Source organism: Theropithecus gelada, chromosome 4, assembly GCF_003255815.1.
Source record: "Theropithecus gelada isolate Dixy chromosome 4, Tgel_1.0, whole genome shotgun sequence".
NCBI classification, from domain to species: domain Eukaryota; kingdom Metazoa; phylum Chordata; class Mammalia; order Primates; family Cercopithecidae; genus Theropithecus; species Theropithecus gelada.
In genome coordinates, this window is record NC_037671.1 from 43649802 (window position 1) to 43666488 (window position 16687).

General features: G+C 47.6%; 1 protein-coding gene across 1 annotated transcript; it reads left to right on the top strand.

Annotated features, from left to right (window-relative positions):
* Positions 1 to 503: 503 nt before the first annotated feature.
* Positions 504 to 15784, top strand: NCR2 (natural cytotoxicity triggering receptor 2). The gene is made up of 6 exons (XM_025383853.1): positions 504 to 555; positions 713 to 1054; positions 5692 to 5702; positions 6735 to 6859; positions 6968 to 7081; positions 15598 to 15784. The coding sequence occupies exons 1-6, from the start codon at positions 504 to 506 to the stop codon at positions 15782 to 15784; spliced, it is 831 nt and encodes a 276-aa protein (XP_025239638.1).
* The last annotated feature ends 903 nt before the right edge of the window (positions 15785 to 16687 follow it).

A 16687-nucleotide genomic window follows, 5' to 3' on the forward strand; every position in this document is an offset into this window, starting at 1 on the left:
GGGGCTTGGGACTCATGATCAGGGTGCCAAGTGCCCCTGAGCTTGTCATCCACCTTCAGCCTGACTTTCCCTGGAAAGGGCGGCAAATCCCGGGCCCTGCAAAGAAGAGGCAGCGCAGAGAGGGAGCAAGGGGGAAGCAGTCCATTACTCGCCCACAGTTTCCTCCTGGCCTTTTCAGCTCCTCCCTCAGGGGTAGGTCATGGTGGGGAGGGGCAGCTGGGTGCAGGGGAGAGCAGGCATCTTCTACAGAGGGCTGGGAAGCTGTGTGCCGGACAGCACCCAGCCCACCAGGCCCAGACTCACCTACAGCTGGAGATCCCCGCTTCCCTGTGCCCACAGAACCTGCCCTTTGCAGTCTCCCATCTCCCCAACCCAGGCCTTAGCCTGTCTCATTTTTCTATCAGAGGTGCTGGAAGAGCAGCAGAATCAGGCCCAGCTCCCAGTTCCCTCTCCCCAGTCTTCTCCAGGTATCCCCTCCCACGAGCACATAGGAAAAGGGCCACATGGCCTGGCGAGCCCTACACCCACTGCTACTGCTGCTGCTGCTGTTTCCAGGTGAGGGGGAGGGGGAGCCAGGGAACAGAGGAGATGGGTATGGTGGGGACTGTCGGGACAGCAGAGTCAGGTAGCAGGTGGCTCTGTGGGCAGAGGCCTGCTATGAGGCAGGTTGTGCGTGTGGCCTTGACCTATGCGTTACTTCATCATTCTATAGGCTCTCAGGCACGATCCAAGGCTCAGGTACTTCAAAGTGTGGCAGGGCAGACGCTGACCGTGAGATGCCAGTACCCGCCCACAGGCAGGCTCTATGAGAAGAAAGGCTGGTGTAAGGAGGCATCAGCACTCGTGTGCATCAGGTTAGTCACCAGCTCCAAGCCCAGGACGGTGGCTGCGACCTCTCGATTCGCAATCTGGGATGACCCTGCTGCTGGCTTCTTCACTGTCACCATGACTGATCTGAGAGAGGAAGACTCAGGACACTACTGGTGTAGAATCTACCGCCCTTCTGACAACTCTGTCTCTAAGTCTGTCAGGTTCTATCTGGTGGTATCTCCAGGTGAGCTCTTTCCCTAGGGTCCTCAGGGGGGTGCCCCTCACCCCCTTTTGGTGCCTCCATCACCCCTGGTTTCCTAATCATGGAAGTCACCCTTGCCCACACCCCAGTCTCCTGGGGAGGCTGTTGGGAACAGGTATGGGGGGAACTCAGATGTGCACAGGAGCAGCCATCTCACAGTCTCCCTGACTCTCAAGCCTGCAGCCTGGGCCTCCTGAGAGACGCTGAAACACACCTGGTGAGCATGCTGAGCAGTCAGCCCATATGACCCTGCTACAGGAGGGCAGGACCGCCCAGCATCTTTGGTACATAGCAGGTGCCCAGGAAAGGTGCATCCACTGGCTGCCCCCACCACGTAGAGCCAGTAGTATCTGGGTAGTCCAGATACCAAGATACTATGGGTATCCCTCATAGTCCAGATCAGGGTCAGCAAAGGATGGCCCGATAAGAATGGGTGAAAAAAATCAAAAGAAAAACAATATTTTGTGGCATACAGGAAATTCAAATTTCAGTGCCTGTAAGTAGAGTTATTTTTTGGAACACAGCCATGCCCACTCGTTTACCTATTGTCTGTGGCCCTTTTCATGCTGTGACAGCAAAATCGAGCAGCTGTGACAGAGACCACATGGCTCATCCCTGACCCTTTACAGAAAGTGTGCCAACCTCCTGCCCAAAGCAGAGCTACTCTAAGTTCCTATGGAGGAGGACCTTTAAAAAAAAAAATCTGCAATTCACATGACTAATTTTTTTGGTAAAATATGGTAAAAACAAATTACTAGAAAAATAAGAAAAAGACATACAAAGTACAAGCCCAAAATTTATTAAATTTGACAAACATAAAATTACATTTTAATAAATAAAATCAGAACAAATATCACATAGGGAAAAATTTATAAAAACTGTATACATGGTTCATTTGAAAGTGCGCCTAAAGGTGATTGATGTAGCGGCTTAACGGTATACTCATAACATTTTGTTGTTCCTCAGTTAAAACTAAATACAAAGTTAGAGGGGAAATTGCAGTTCTCTATATTAAATGCCAGTATGCACCCTTCAAACAAACACCCTGTCTGTCCGTGTTTAAGGATTATAATGTGACAAATGAGCACTTTTCTTACTTGTTAACTTACCTAATCTGAGAACTATTTATGACACCACATCGCTTAGGAGATAATGTATAAAGAAATTGTGCTGATTTTTTAAAAAATAATACTCATAGTAGAAGACCAGAAAATTGGTCTCACGGAGGTATAATGTCAGAAACAGAAGAAATTTTAAAGCAGTTCCGACAAGCTCAACAGTTTTATGTTTAACTTTTATAAAAGGAAGCAAGCGATGCTGTAATTTCAAAATGCATCTTCAATCCTTTATGAGTAGCCAGTTCCAAAAGTTTATCCTAAAAGTTATAGTTTAAATTATCTTTTGATGGGAAAATATGGATTCTAGATCTATGAATTTCCTCTGCATATGTCTTCTTTTGACAAAAAACAAAATTCAAAACATGCTATCAAATTATCAGTGTTTTCCCATGAGCACTTGTGAAGATATGCAATATCATCACCTATTTTGTTGATAAATGTTATTAAATTAAGAATATGTCATAACAATTCACAGAAATGGGTCTTCTAACTTTTATGTTTGCACTTAGACTTTATTCGCCACTGAAAAACATGTTGCTTTACTTCCTTGCATGGACATGTTAACATCAGAACTACAGTATAAACAAGCTTGAAGGTACAGTTCACATTTGTCCTAAACTGGCTTCTTGTCTTAAAGAAACATGAGGAATTCTTTCTATAGATGAAACATTCTCAACAAAACTTTGAATTTGGCATGCAACAGTAGCTGTTTATGATCTGTTTTCAATTACCACATAATAAAGAGAATGATTTCAAATTTCATATATTCACCTTATAAAATTCACAATTTTGTCCACATTGGTCAGCACAACGTTCAGTTAAGCTGATTTTATTTCATAGCAAAACTCTCTCAATGAAGGAAGGAGTGCATTAATTTACAATCTAGCCCAAGCCTTCTTAACCTGGATGACATTTTCCTGTCATTGCAATTGCAGTCATCAGAACATACTCTTACATAAAACTTAACCCCCGAACCACATTTTGATAATATAACCTTCATAGTTTTATACAGTTCAGAGCTAGTTGTGTTTGTGACAATTAAGCTAAAAGATACAGAATTCCTTCATATCATTGTGTTCAAATTGCATATACTAAAAGAATAGTTATGCTAGCAATATTTGTGCATTTTTTTCAAATTGCCATGAAGAATACTTTGCTAGCTTTATTTGTTCTGGGAGGTGGTCATCCATCTCATTATCCAATTCCTGAATATGTTGACCTAAGGCATCAAGGGAAAATGATATCAAGCTCCCTTCTTTGCTATACATTACCCAGTGTCGTAAAGCAAACGTTGTTCAGTAATGTTTCGGCAACTGTAGATGGATTGTTGGTCTTTGCAATACAAAATGTTACTTTACAAAAAGCCACAAAGTCTAGAGCTTATATGTGAAATACAGATTCCTTTCAAGAGCTTTTCAATCCAGTACTCTTTTTTTTCCTAAAAAGTTTGTTGTGAACTTGTGTTTTTCCGTTTCATATGTATATGCCACTTGTTTTTTGTTTTGTTTTGTTTCGTTTTGAGACGGAGTCTCGCTCTGTCTGGAGTGCGGTGGCGCAATCTCGGCTCACTGCAACCTCCGCCTCCAGAGTTGAAGCGATTCTCCTGCCTCAGCCTCTGGTGTAGCTGGGACTACAGGCACCTGCCACCATGCCGGGCTAATTTGTGTATTTTTAGTAGAGACAGGGTTTCACCATATTGGTCAGCCTTGTCTCAAACTTCTGACCTCAGGTGATCCACCCGCCTCGGCCTCCCAAAGTGCTGGGATTACAGGCGTGAGCCACCGTACCCAGACTATGTCACTTGTTTTTATGGTGCATTTGCCTCATAAGCCAATACATCTCAACAAATAACTCACTAGGTTTTAATACTTCCCTACTAATTACAACTACAAAACTCGCATATATGAGTGTAATAGTTCCCTGTTGCTGCCATAACAAATTACCACAAATTTAGTGGCTTAAAACAAATTTATTATCTTGCGGCATCCAGTATGGGTCTTACTGAACTGAAACCAAGGGTCAGCAGGCTATGTTCCCTCCTGGGGGCTCTAGGAGATCATCTGTTTCTCCTCATCCAGGTTGTGGGCAGAGTTCAGTTTCCTGCAGCTATCAGAGATGGAGGTCTTGTTTTCTTGCTTGCTGTAAACCGAAGGTTGTCCCCAGCTTCATGAGGCTGCCACGTTCCTTGGCCCACGGCCACCTTTCTCCCTCATCAAAGCCGTCAACACCGGATGGGGGTCCCTCTCACATTGCACCTGTCTCTGACCACAGCTAGGAAACGTTCTCTGCTCTTACAGACTCATAAGTAGATCGAGCCCACCTGGATAATCCAGGCAACTCTCTCCAACTCAAGGTCTTCAACCTTAATCACACTTGCAAATTTCCCTTTGCCATGGAAGGCAATGTCCTCACAGGTTCCTGGGATTAGGGAGTAGACATTTTGGGGCACCCTTATTCTGCCTACCACAATGAGGGATTCTACTTTCAAACAAGACCAGCACAAACTCTTTGGAATAATTGCACAAGGAAAAAATTTCTTTGGAATCAATTCTACCATCTTCATTTGGCTGTCACTGCCACATCCAGGAAAGATATGTTTTTTCAGTGACTTGTTTTGCTATCTGTTCATTAGAACGCTAATTAAGTAATCACTATTCTACTCTAAATTAGCTAATCATGTTACACTTTACATTTTGTTTAAAATGTTTGATTAAAAATGAAAATGATTGTAAAAATAATAAATTATAAAATTATACATCTTTCCAGATGTTTATACACTTTTGGGTTACAGCTAAAAACTTATTTTATTTTATTTATTTATTTACTTTTTTTTTTTTTTTGAGACAGAGTCTGTCTGTCGCCCAGGCTGGAGTGTAGTAACGCGATCTCGGCTCACTGCAACCTCCGCCTCCCGAGTTCAACCTATTCTCATGCCTCAGCCTCCCGAGTAGCTGGGATTACAGGTGCCTACTACCACGCCTGGATAATTTTTTTGTATTTTTAGTAGAGATGGGGTCTCACCATGTTGGCCAGGCTGGTCTGAAACTCCTGACCTCTAGTGATCCACCTGCCTCTCCCAAAGTGCCAGAATTACAGGCGTGAGCCACCATGCCTGGCCGCTAACAACTAATTTTAAAGTATCACCCACTGTAGCATGGCCCTGGCATAGGTTACTAGCACACAGCTCGCTCCATGTTCGACTCTCCATGCTAATTTGACAACACCCAAGCTGGTCTATATCCCGTTCAAGGAGATGAGACGAGTTAACTAATCACATGCTTGGATCTTGAGGCAATAACAAATTGATATAAACGTTTTGAAACCCCTACTCCCAATTTTTATACTTACCTTGTTGTGAATGGGTTACAGACAATTTGTAGACCAGCACCAGGCCATAGATGACACATTCAATAGCACAGGCCTAGAATTTTACCAGAGTGTCCCAAACACGGCCTTCTCCCAGGCTGAGCACAGGGTTATCCTGGATAGCATCCTAGACAGCCTCAGAGAGTGTCCTGTGGGACAGGATCGTGTCCACAGGTCTATAGGCCTGTGACTCGGTCCAGGGAGGACCTTCCAGGGCAGTCTCTGGGACAAGGAATGACCCAGCCTCAGGCACCCTCTCCTTCATGCCCCTCCTAGCCCTTTCCCCTTTTTTCCCCCTCTCCCCACCTCCTGGACTCCAGTTAGGTATGTAGACCTAGTCTGCTAGGTTGAGACACTGAGAATCCCCACTTCCTCTCCCAGCCTTGGTTCCAACCCCACTTTCTTTTCCTTCACACCCTGCCACCGCCCTCGTAACCAGCATTGCCTTTTTGACCTCAACAGTCCCCATCACTCTTCCAGAGACAGCCATTCCCCACTTCCACCAAGGGCTCTTAGCACAGGTGGCTCCGGGTCTTCCTGGGAAGGTGAATGGTAGGAGTGGTGCGCAGCCAGTTCACAGAGTCCCAGAGTCAAGAGGGGCTGTGAAAGGCATTCCCTAGGCTGCTGAGGCTTGGGGTCCATGGCTGTGCAGCAGAACTGGGAGGGGCAGGAATCTGAAAACTACCTTTCAAATTCCCACAAGAGGCTCCCTTCCCAAGCCCCAGAGGCATGAGAAAGAGAATGGAGGGTCGAGAGCCAGAGGGGCCCGAAGCATCATGGCCATGTCCACCCTCAGGAGGTTCAGGTGGGTGCCCGTCCAAAGACTTGAGTGCTGGGAGGGGACCAGGCCTCCTGAGTCCTCTTCCAGTGCTCCTCCTGGACTCAAGGATATGACTGCAGGGGCCCAATAGAGCCCAGGCCACAGGTGTTTCTAATTCTGAGCCAGAGGACTTCACAGTTCAGTGCCCACCCCTCAAATCAGTTTTCTTCTCTGGGCTCATGGGCTCTGTTCCCAGTCTGGTCCAACTCCCCCAACCAGCTTTCCTGCCAGCAGGCACAGGTGGGGTCTTCCACTCACTAACCACAGCCCTTTCTCCTCCCTGGCAGCCTCTGCCTCCACACAGACCTCCTGGGCTCCCCGCAACCTGGTGTCTTCACAGACCCAGACCCAGACCCAGACCCAGACCTCTTGGGCTCCCCGCAACCTGGTCTCTTCACAGACCCAGACCCAGAGCTGTGTGCCTCCCACTGGAGGAGCCAGAGAAGACCCTGAGTCTCCAGCTACCATCACTGTCCCTTCACAGTGAGTTCGGGGGTGCGCCCGTAGCCACACAGGCCTGGGCGGGGGCTGGCAGATGAAGACTTGTCTCCATAACCTGTCCCCTCCCCTTCCTGTCCCTCCGCCTTCCAGGCCACAGAACTCCACTCTCCACCCTGGACCTGCAGCCCCCTGTGCCCTGGTCCCTGTGCTCTGTGGACTCCTCGTAGTCAAGAGCCTGGTGCTGTCGGCCCTGCTCATCTGGTGGTGAGTGTGGTGAGGGTTGGACTTGGGGCAAATGGAACAGGGAACAGCTTCTGCCCAGGATGGAGGGTCAGAGGGGAATCGGCCAGAGAACAGAGGTGGAAATTATAATTGGCAGAGCTCTCCAAACTAAAGCCCTCATGGAGTCCCTCCATCTGACATGTCACACAGGCTTACCTTTGTCCTCCAGCTGCAAACTTGCAGGAATCTCATCCATGTTTCTCTTTCTCTGTATTTTCTCCTCTCTCTCTCCCTTTCTCTCTCTCTTTCTTCCCCCCACTCCCTTGTCCTCCCTTTCCCTCTCCATTCCTCCCCCTCCCTCTTTCCCATTCCCCCCCCTTCCTCTCTCCCTCTCTCTCTACCCCTCCCTCCTCTCCTCTTCTTCCCTCTACCTTTCTCCTTCCGTCTCCCCTCCCCCAGCCCTCCATCAGAAACACAGACCTGCACAGCTGGAAAGTCCCTCCCACCACCTGCCCTTCCAGGCAAGCCCAAGTCCAGGGACTCCCTAAAGCCACCATCCCAGGACTCCGCCTCATTCTAGTCCTGAGGGAGAGAGGGTAGACACAGGAGGGAAACAGCACCCAGGGAGAAGGGGATACATGGGAAAAACCATAGGTGGGGCTGAGTGAAAGGTACAGGGACAACTGAGTCAGGCCAGGAGCTGGCTTGCTGGAGGAGGGGCAGGCTTGGGGAGAGGGACGGGGTGGGAGAACGGATTCAAGTCACTTCATGTATTTCTCCCCATATCTCAGGGGTCTCAAGGAATCGGCATGTGCAGCATCAAGGGAGATCTCTGCTGCGCCCAGCTCAGACCAGGCCCCAGGCCCATAGACACTTCCCACTGAGCCACAGGACCTCAGGTGGGCAGCCAGTCTCTGACAAGGCTAGGCTCCCAGGAGCTCCAGGACCTCTGACCTCTGCATTCTCTGCAAAGAAAAGGCCAGAACTTGATCCAAGGCCTTTGGCCACGCCCTCCCTGCAGAGCTGCAGAGCCCAGGCCCTCTACTTGCTCACCCTCAGTTTGCACTGGGGCCAGCACCCCGTTGTGGGTGCAAAGCCCAGCACCTGCAGCACCTTTCTACCAAACCTGAGTCAATGATAAGAATCCTTCTTCCCTGCCTCCTCCTCCTATCTATAGCCCCTGATAAAAGAAAAACTTGAGGCCTGGAACGCTGGGGGCTGACACCTGTAATACCACAACTTTGGGAGGCCAAGGCTGGAGGATTGCTTGAAGCCAAGCGTTCCCGGTTGCTGTGAACCATGATCATGCCACTGCACTCCAGCCTGAGCGACAGAGTGAGACCTTGTCTCTAAAACAGAAAAGAAGAAAAGAAACACTTTAGACAAAAAAAATTTAACAGAGTTTATTTGAGCAAAGAACGATTTGCAAATTGGGCAGCCCTCAGAATCAGAAGAGGTTTAGAGAACTGTGCTCTGCAACCTGGGCAGTTGGAGAGACAGAAAAAGACAGAAGAAAGTGCAAACAAGGAACAAAAAGAAATTGGTCATTTCAAAGGTACCTTCTTTGTAAAAGGTTAAAGCAGAGGGGACTTCCCTACCATACCAGCTAAAACTGGCCTGTGCAGGGATTTGGCTGTTACCTCTCTCTCTTAATTTCTCGGAAGGTGAGATAAACAACTTGGTTTTGGCTTGGTGGCGTGGAACCTTAGCACCAGTGACCCCATTTTGGTTTGGGCTGTTGGGCCTAGTGCAGGAGCTCAGTCTAAACCAATGGCCTCTTATTACTCTTATTTAACACCCCAAATCCAGATGCCTGGGTCACCCCAACGTTTCCCTCTCCCTCTCCCCTTGCTCAGCCACACTCTGCCAAGGCCTCCCCTATTGTGCCTCCTCCCCATTTCCTAGCCCCTTCACCTCACACTGGCACTCGGACCACTGTGTCAGCCACCTAATGGGGGGTCCTGTCTTCAGTCCCCGCCTCCTTGATTGTTCCCCTGAGAAGTCCCTTCCCAACAACACCTCTGTGCATTTCCGCCACCCAGGAATTGAAGTCCAGTGTCATCACTGGGGACCCCACAATGCTTTGCCTAGATCAGCCGCCCCTGCAGCACAGCGCCCCCTGTGCTGTCCTTACCGCCACCAACATGGCTGCAGCCTCTACAAGGAAGTGAACCTCTTTTTTCTGCATAAGCTGGTCAAGAGGCTCCCCAACTCGCCACATTCAAGATCACTCTGCGCCTTGCCCCAGGCCTGTCACCCCCACAGGGCTGCTCTCTCTTTCTGACACTTACAATCCGATGTTGGACCTACCAATCTGAGCCTGACGTGATTATCTTTCCTCTCCTGTTTGTCATCTATGTTTCTTTATTCCTACTTTCTGAGAAAGTTCCTCAAGGTTACATTCCATTCAAGTGTTTTCAATGTATACGATCACATTTTTCATTTCTAAATGGTCCATTTGTTCTCTGAATGTTCCTTTTTATAGCACAGCATGTTTTATTTTGACCAGACATATTTTCTCTGGAAATATTAAAGTTTTAACTTTTGAACTTTTCCGAAGCCTTCCATATTTTCTGTGTCCTCCAAGGTGCCCGTCATATTTTTTATTTTCTCCTTTCATTGACCTCTGTCTTTCTTCAGAGCGTTCTGGAAACCTTTGCCGCTTCTCAGCCACCCACTTGCATGGAAGAGCTCAGAAACCCCGTGCGTGCTGCGGGGTGCCCTGGGCTCCAGGCTGACTGGGTAGGAGCATGGCTCCATTTCTTCTCTTTCACAGCTCGGTTTCTCCAGAAAGGACTCTTAGCTGTCCTCCCTGGGGGTGTAAGTCTAGACCCAGGGTTCTAGGCACCAACTGGAGCAGAGCAAAAGGGTCTCGCTGCCCAATGTCTGTTCCCACCCAAGCCCCCACTGCACACTCTCTCTCTCTGTGGCGCCCTGTGCTCCGAGGGGAGCATCTCTGTGTCACCCTCATCAAAGACTTACCTCAAGCTCTCTGCAGCTGTTGAGAGAGAGGAAAGACAGAGGATGTGGGCAGCTAACCTACTCTCTGTCTCACGGAACCCAGAGAATCTAGAATTCTAAGTGATTCTTAAAGCAGAGCTCCAACCTGTTCTCTGGTTTCTGGCACCCACTTCAACCCTGCCTTAAGAGATACCTGCACTTCCCATTTCTCCACCTTTCTGGGGTTCTCAGGTAAAAACAACTTCCCTCATATTCCCCCACTCCCACCAGCTCTCTATGATCTGTGAAGTCATCTGATTTTACCCACCTTCAAAATGTGTATGGAGCTCTCTGTTCATCCTTGAGGATGGGTTTATGCAATTTTTATCCAGTTATTGCTGCTTTCACCTTCTTGGCAAGAGTGAGGAGGGACCTCAGATTTTCCATCAAAACACCCCTCCCCAGCATCTGCCACCAAGGGCAGGAGCAAGTGAGATCCCAGGTCTCCACTTGCTCATGTAAAGACTCCTGGCCCCCCCGCTTCCCTGAAGGTAAGCACTCAGACTCCAGTATAGCCTCTTGGTGGCTTATTATATCCCTGTTCACTCCAGTTGCTATAAGACGCCCAGGATGCCCTGGTCCTCCCTCGTCACCCAGAATCCCAACTCAGTAAGACCTTATAAATCAATTACATTAGCCGCATTTCCCATTCGTCCCAAATCCCATAACCTTTCCACCTGCGTACCTGAAGTACGCAGTCATCAGCACAAGCCCCTGTGCACTCAGCTTCTCTGAACATCGCCGCGGTACTCTCCCTGACATCTGCCTGTTCTCTGAGGACGCTACTTTCTCCACAGTTCTCTTGTGGGGGGAGGGGGTGGTTTTTTCTCCTTGACCTCATGCTTCTGAGTCCAAGGGTGGAGTCAGTGTCCTCTGTGCTCCTCACGGCCCCTTCCTATCTTCCTATCCTCCCTAAAGTACTCCACAAGTAGCTTTCTGCCATTAGGCTATATCACTGTGGGTGACCACCCATCATTTCTGCAGATTCTGTACGATCTGGGGCACTGCTGTTTATTCCTCGGGGGTCTTAACCCCAGGCTCAACATCACTCTGACTGTTCCCACCATAATTCTTGGTGATCTTGGGCCCATGTAGACTCAAGAGCTACATGAATGATTCTTACAAATCCCTGGCATCTCAGTTCCTTGGCCTCCAATGGTCTGGTCCTCTTCCCTATCTCAGCCACCCTTGCAGATGATCAGCAAGCGCCAACAGCTCCCCTCTTAATCTCATTCCCACCACTCCCTACCTCAATCCTGCTAACCTGATCCCAGTATTGCTTCAACACCACAGGGACCCATGATCCATTAATCCTGCCATCTGCCCCTTTTCCCCATTGCACTCGTGCTTTCCTTTCCCTTAGTTTCCATGATCCAACCTCAAATCACTCTTTGGCACACAGCCTCCACTTCTGGGCTCCCCTTCCCTTTTAGTGAACTCCTCCGGGAAAACTGTAACCCTGGTTGGACCTAGCTTCCCGCTTACTCTGTGCCTGTGTCCAGCCAAGATGAATGTGGCTGTGGCTGACAAAATACAATCTATCATCCCGAAGTGTCTCACTGTCAGCATGTGACCTTGAGAGTGGAGTGACTCTGCTCCACTCTAGACCTACATCGTCCCCTGTCTTCCCTCTCTACATGCTCAGCTGGTGTGCCCACATCCTAACTCACTGAAAAGAGAGAGAGAGTGGGGGAAAGAGAGAAAGAGAGAAAGAGAGGGAGGGAGGGAGGGACAGAATGAGAGGGAGAGAAAAAGAGGAGGGAAGGAAGGAAAGAAGGAAGAGGGAGGGAGGGAAGGAAGGAGGAAAAAGAACGTCCACTTGATCCCACCACACCTACCAATCATCTGCCTCTCTTCTTCCTCTCACTTTCCCTACTCTCATCTCAAGCCAATCACTTTCCTTCAGCTCCAAATCCCATCTTCTCTTGTCTACACAAGAATATTCCAGCCGAGCATGGAGGTGAGGACTTGTGTGGTCCCAGCTACTCGGGAGGCTGAGGCAGGAGGATTGCTTGAGCCCAAGAGGGTGAGGCTACAGTGAACTATGATCATGCCACTGCACTCCAGCCTAGGTGACAGAGCAAGATCCTGTCTAAAATTAAAAAAGGAATATTCATCCAGGAGCCACCCCTCTCTCTTTCATCATCTTCTTCCCCAGTTGTATGTCATGACCGTCAGAATCTAAATGGGCTCTAATATATTAAACCCTCCCCACTTACAGCCCTCCAGCTACTGCTCCATCATCTTAATGTCCTCTGCAGCAAGGGCCCATGAAAGGACTGGCTGCACCATCAGCCTCCAAGGTTCTCTTCTGTTCTCTCTTGAAGCCACTCCAGCCAGGCCTTTGACTGCGCCACTCCTTGAAACACCTCCAGTGACTTCTGCACTGTGAAATCCAGCAGCCAATGCTGAAACCTCCTCACCCTGGGAAGAGGAGCACCCTAGGCATGGCCTTCCACTTCTGCCTTCGTGAGATGCTTTCTTCCTGGGCTTCCAGGAAAAAAGAACTCTTGTGACTTTCTCCTGACTCATTTGATGCTGTGTAATAAACTAGCCCCAAAACATACTAGCTTAAAACAACAAATGATACATATTCATTAGGTCATAGGTTTTTTGGGGGGTTGGGGGTGTGGCCAGATATTTGGGAACAACTTAGCTGGGTGCTCCTGGCTCAGAACCTCTCTGGTATTGCAGTCAGGATGTCAGCAAGAAATGCAGTGGTGGGGAGTTTGATGGAGGGCCGTTCCCAAGACGGTGCACCCTCACGTGGCTGCTCACACAGACCTGAGGTCTTTGCCATATGAGCCTTTCTTCACCGCAAGGGAAATAACTCCCCAGTGTGACTGATCCAAGAGAGGGTGCGGAAGGAGGAAGTCATAGTGCCATTAATAACCTAGTCTCTGAAATCACAAACTGTTGCTTCTGCCATATTCTACTCATTAGAAGCCAGTCATTGGGTCCAGCCCTGGGATTCACCTCCATCCCTTGAAGGAAGGTATATTAAAGAATTAGCACATGTATTTTAAAACCACCACAGTACTCGCTCTGGCCACAAATTATTTACATTCCTCCCACACGCAAAAATACACTTAGTCCCACCAAAGGTCTCCCAAAGTCTCATCCCATTATGGCATCAGGATGAGGTCCAGGAACTCGTCATTTAAACCAGGTCCAGGTGTGGAGGAAATTCCTCAGGTGTAGTTCCTCAAGTACAATTCTCAGTATGAAGACCTGTGAACTAGAGACAAGTTATCTGCCACACACACACACACACACGCGCACACACACACACACAACCCCAATGTCCAATGTAGTACAGTCGTAGGAAAACCACTACAGATATTCTTGTTCAAAAGAAGTGGAAGGGGGAGGCAAAAAAAGGTCACTGGTGCTTAGAAAATCAGAACTTTAGCTGGGCAAATGTTGGAAATTCCTTGATTCAAACACTGCTCAACACCTACCTAGAAATAATTCTCAGTGGTCGTGGCTCCTGCCTCTGTGCTTGAGTGTCTTCTGAGCCACCCTTCTCTTTCCATGAAAGGCAGCCCATATTTACAGCTTCGTAATTTCCTCAGGCTGCTTCCTGCCAGTTTAATTTGGGGGATACAAAGTAAGATCCCAGATTCTATGCTATTTCTGTTCCTTTCAGTCCAATCTGGCAGTGTTTTGTGAATGTCATTCTCTTACAAAATATGTGGATCTCCTATAAAACTTACTGTGACTCACTCCATTAGACAAAGACCATACCCACAAATTTCTCTAAGAGAAGATCTGTTCCACACCATGTGCTTCTGCCAAGACAGTGAGGATAATGTCTTTATACTTCTTAGAAGCTCTAATGTTTGACTGAAAAATCTATGAAGCACACACCCTTAAATTCATGAAAGGGCCTTTTGCTTGAGACACTATGTGAAATAATAATAATTATATACTATTAAAATCATTATGATTTTATATAAATTATAATAATAATTTTTATTATATTTTTATTTTAATATATATTTTATACCTTTTATGTTTTATATATTTTATATTAATTTTTATTAATAAATTAATAAATTTTAATAAATTATGTATATATTCTTATATATAATTTTCATATATATATATATATCTTTGACCTTAGTTACTGACACAGAGCTCCTAAGACCCTTATAAACCGGAGTGCTAAGAGAATCTTTTGTTCTCACATTTGGTCTTTTTGACCTCTGTTCCTGACACAGAGCTCCTAAGACCTTTCTAATCTCCTGAGTGATAGGAATGTCTAACACAGAAGTCCTACCTCCCTTGGAATTTCCTGGCATCTTTGCCTCTAAGGTGATTCTTAGTGTGCTCTTGGATGGGGGCTGAGCACCAAAAGTATCAATCCATGATTGAAAGCTTGGAACTTTCACCCCACCTCCCATACCCCAGGGAGGAGAGGGGGCTGAAGATTGCATTACTCATCAATCATGCTGACGTGATGAAGTCTCTGTAAAAATCACAAAAGTAAGGTTCAGGAGCTTCTGAGTTGGTGAACACATTCATGTTCTGGGAGAGAGGTGCACCCCAGCTCCACGGAGAACAGAAGCTCCTGCCCTCAAGACCTTCCAGACCTGAAAACAATTTGGTTTTTCCTACTAAACGCACTACCTTTCTGAGGCCTTAACAAAGGATTTTACAGTCATAGCCTTGGTTTCATCTTTAGACCAATATTCCTGAACGTGCCCTGGATTTGATTTTAGCATCATTTACTGTCTGGAGGCTGAGAATTTTTTAAGTCATCAAGTCCCAGCTCCCTCATGTTGAATAATCCTGCCTAGAGTTTACCTCTCCTCTCTCATTTTATGATGAGCCACAAGAAGAAACCAGGTAGCACTTTCAAGACTTTGCCTGGAAATCCTAGCTGCACAACCCAGCTCATGAGGGACATTTTCTACTTTCCACATTACTGCAGATGACAGTGTTGCTAAACTTTCTGCCAATGTGTAACAAAGAACCCCCTTCATTTTTGCCAACTAAGTGACCCTGGAAAAGTTTCTTAAGGTCTCTACCCCCAGTCTCCTTATTGGTAAAAACAGAACTGATAACACCCACATTACCAAGCTATTTGGATTTCTAAGTAGGTGATATATTCAAAAAGCACCAGACACAAGGGGAACACCGAACAAAGGCTGAGTTTTAGAGGGAGTGAGGTATAAAAGAAAGCGGACTCAACTGTGACACAGCAGAGACCATCTGTCTTTCCAGAGCTTACTGCAGCTGGAAAGACAGATAATAGTGTGTGGGCAGAGGGTGAACTTGGAGACCTGCAGGAAACAGGCCCCTCTTCTTGGTGGACAGCAGAGGAAAATAAAGGAAAAAATCAGGGTGAGGAAACTGACCAAGCTGGGCTCAAAATCCTTGCATACCCACTGACACCTTTCTGGCAGCAGTGGCTGGGGGCAGATTTCCTCCTTGTGAGGGGGGTATGGCAACCAACTCTGTGAGTAATGGGATGGGGAAGGGGTTGCCTCTGCACCTTGTGCAATTGTGTGGCAGTCTCTGACCCCCTTCCTGGTTTCCTGCTCTGATTGCAGGGGGAACATATGGTGGAAAACCCTGATGGAGCTCAGGAGCCTGGATACCAAAAAAGCCACCTGCCACCTTCAACAGGTCACGGACCTTCCCTGGACCTCAGTTTCCTCACTTGTAGAGAGAGAAATATTATACCACACTGTTGTAAGGACTAAGATAAGCAATAATGATGATGAACATGCTTTGTGAATAATAAAATTATCTGAATGTTTTATTCCTGTTGTTTCCTCAGTTTCCTTCAAACTCTGTCTGCATCCCCACATTTGATTTCTAGGGGCCCAGCTTCTCTAGTTTGCCCTCTTTTCTCCATCATAACCCTTTCTTATCTTCAGTTCACCTGATGTCCCCTGTATGTCTTGGAGCTGCCTTAGATGCTGTTATAAGCAGGGAAAGGCACTGCACACAAGCCCAGTGAGTAGAAGGGCCGTGGGCGAGCAAGGCTTGGAAACAAGACCTGGGTTTGTTTTCTCAGCTCAGCTCTACAAGAACTTGGACACATAGGTCACTGCCCCTCTCTGAACATCCGTTTCTTTCTCCAGAAAATGAAGGGGATGGAGATGAATTCTGAAACCCCTTCCCCATGGAGAGTAAGTCAATAAGTATGAACTCAAGACCTCCCTGCGCCCAGCTCAGGGCCAAGCACCACAGGACACAAACAAAAGGAGCCAGCCTGGGAACACAGTTGTGAGTCCATAGGTGGAGGGGCCCCTGCGCAAGACTCCAGTGCAGGCTAAGGGAAGGGACAGCAAAGAAGGGGGACCAAAGCTGAAAAGAGGTGGCTGGAGAGGGATAGAAAAGCAGGACACTAGTGGGTACCAGACAGTGGGGGAAGGAGCCCAACAAGGATAAGGAACTTTGCTGTGAAGTCATGTTAGTCAGGATGCCATGACCTTCCATGAGCCCGAAAGAGGGCACACAGTCCCTGGAAGGAGGCGAAGCCCTGTCCCATCTCCACTCACCCCTCAGGTTCTGGGAGCGTCCTAGTATCCAGGGACAGTTTAGGCTCCCAGGGTCTGTGGTCTTTTTCTTGGAAACTCCAGTCTCCTGCTTCCTCTTTCCAGTTTTTGCCTGCCTTCCTGGGCTCCTCTGGGG

Coding starts and splice junctions, on each gene's coding strand:
- NCR2 (XM_025383853.1), top strand. CDS start 504: ATGGCCTGGCGAGCCCTACACCCACTGCTACTGCTGCTGCTGCTGTTT. Junction 6,860..6,967: donor ACCATCACTGTCCCTTCACA/GTGAGTTCGGGG, acceptor TCCGCCTTCCAG/GCCACAGAACTCCACTCTCC. Junction 7,082..15,597: donor TCGGCCCTGCTCATCTGGTG/GTGAGTGTGGTG, acceptor CTCTGATTGCAG/GGGGAACATATGGTGGAAAA.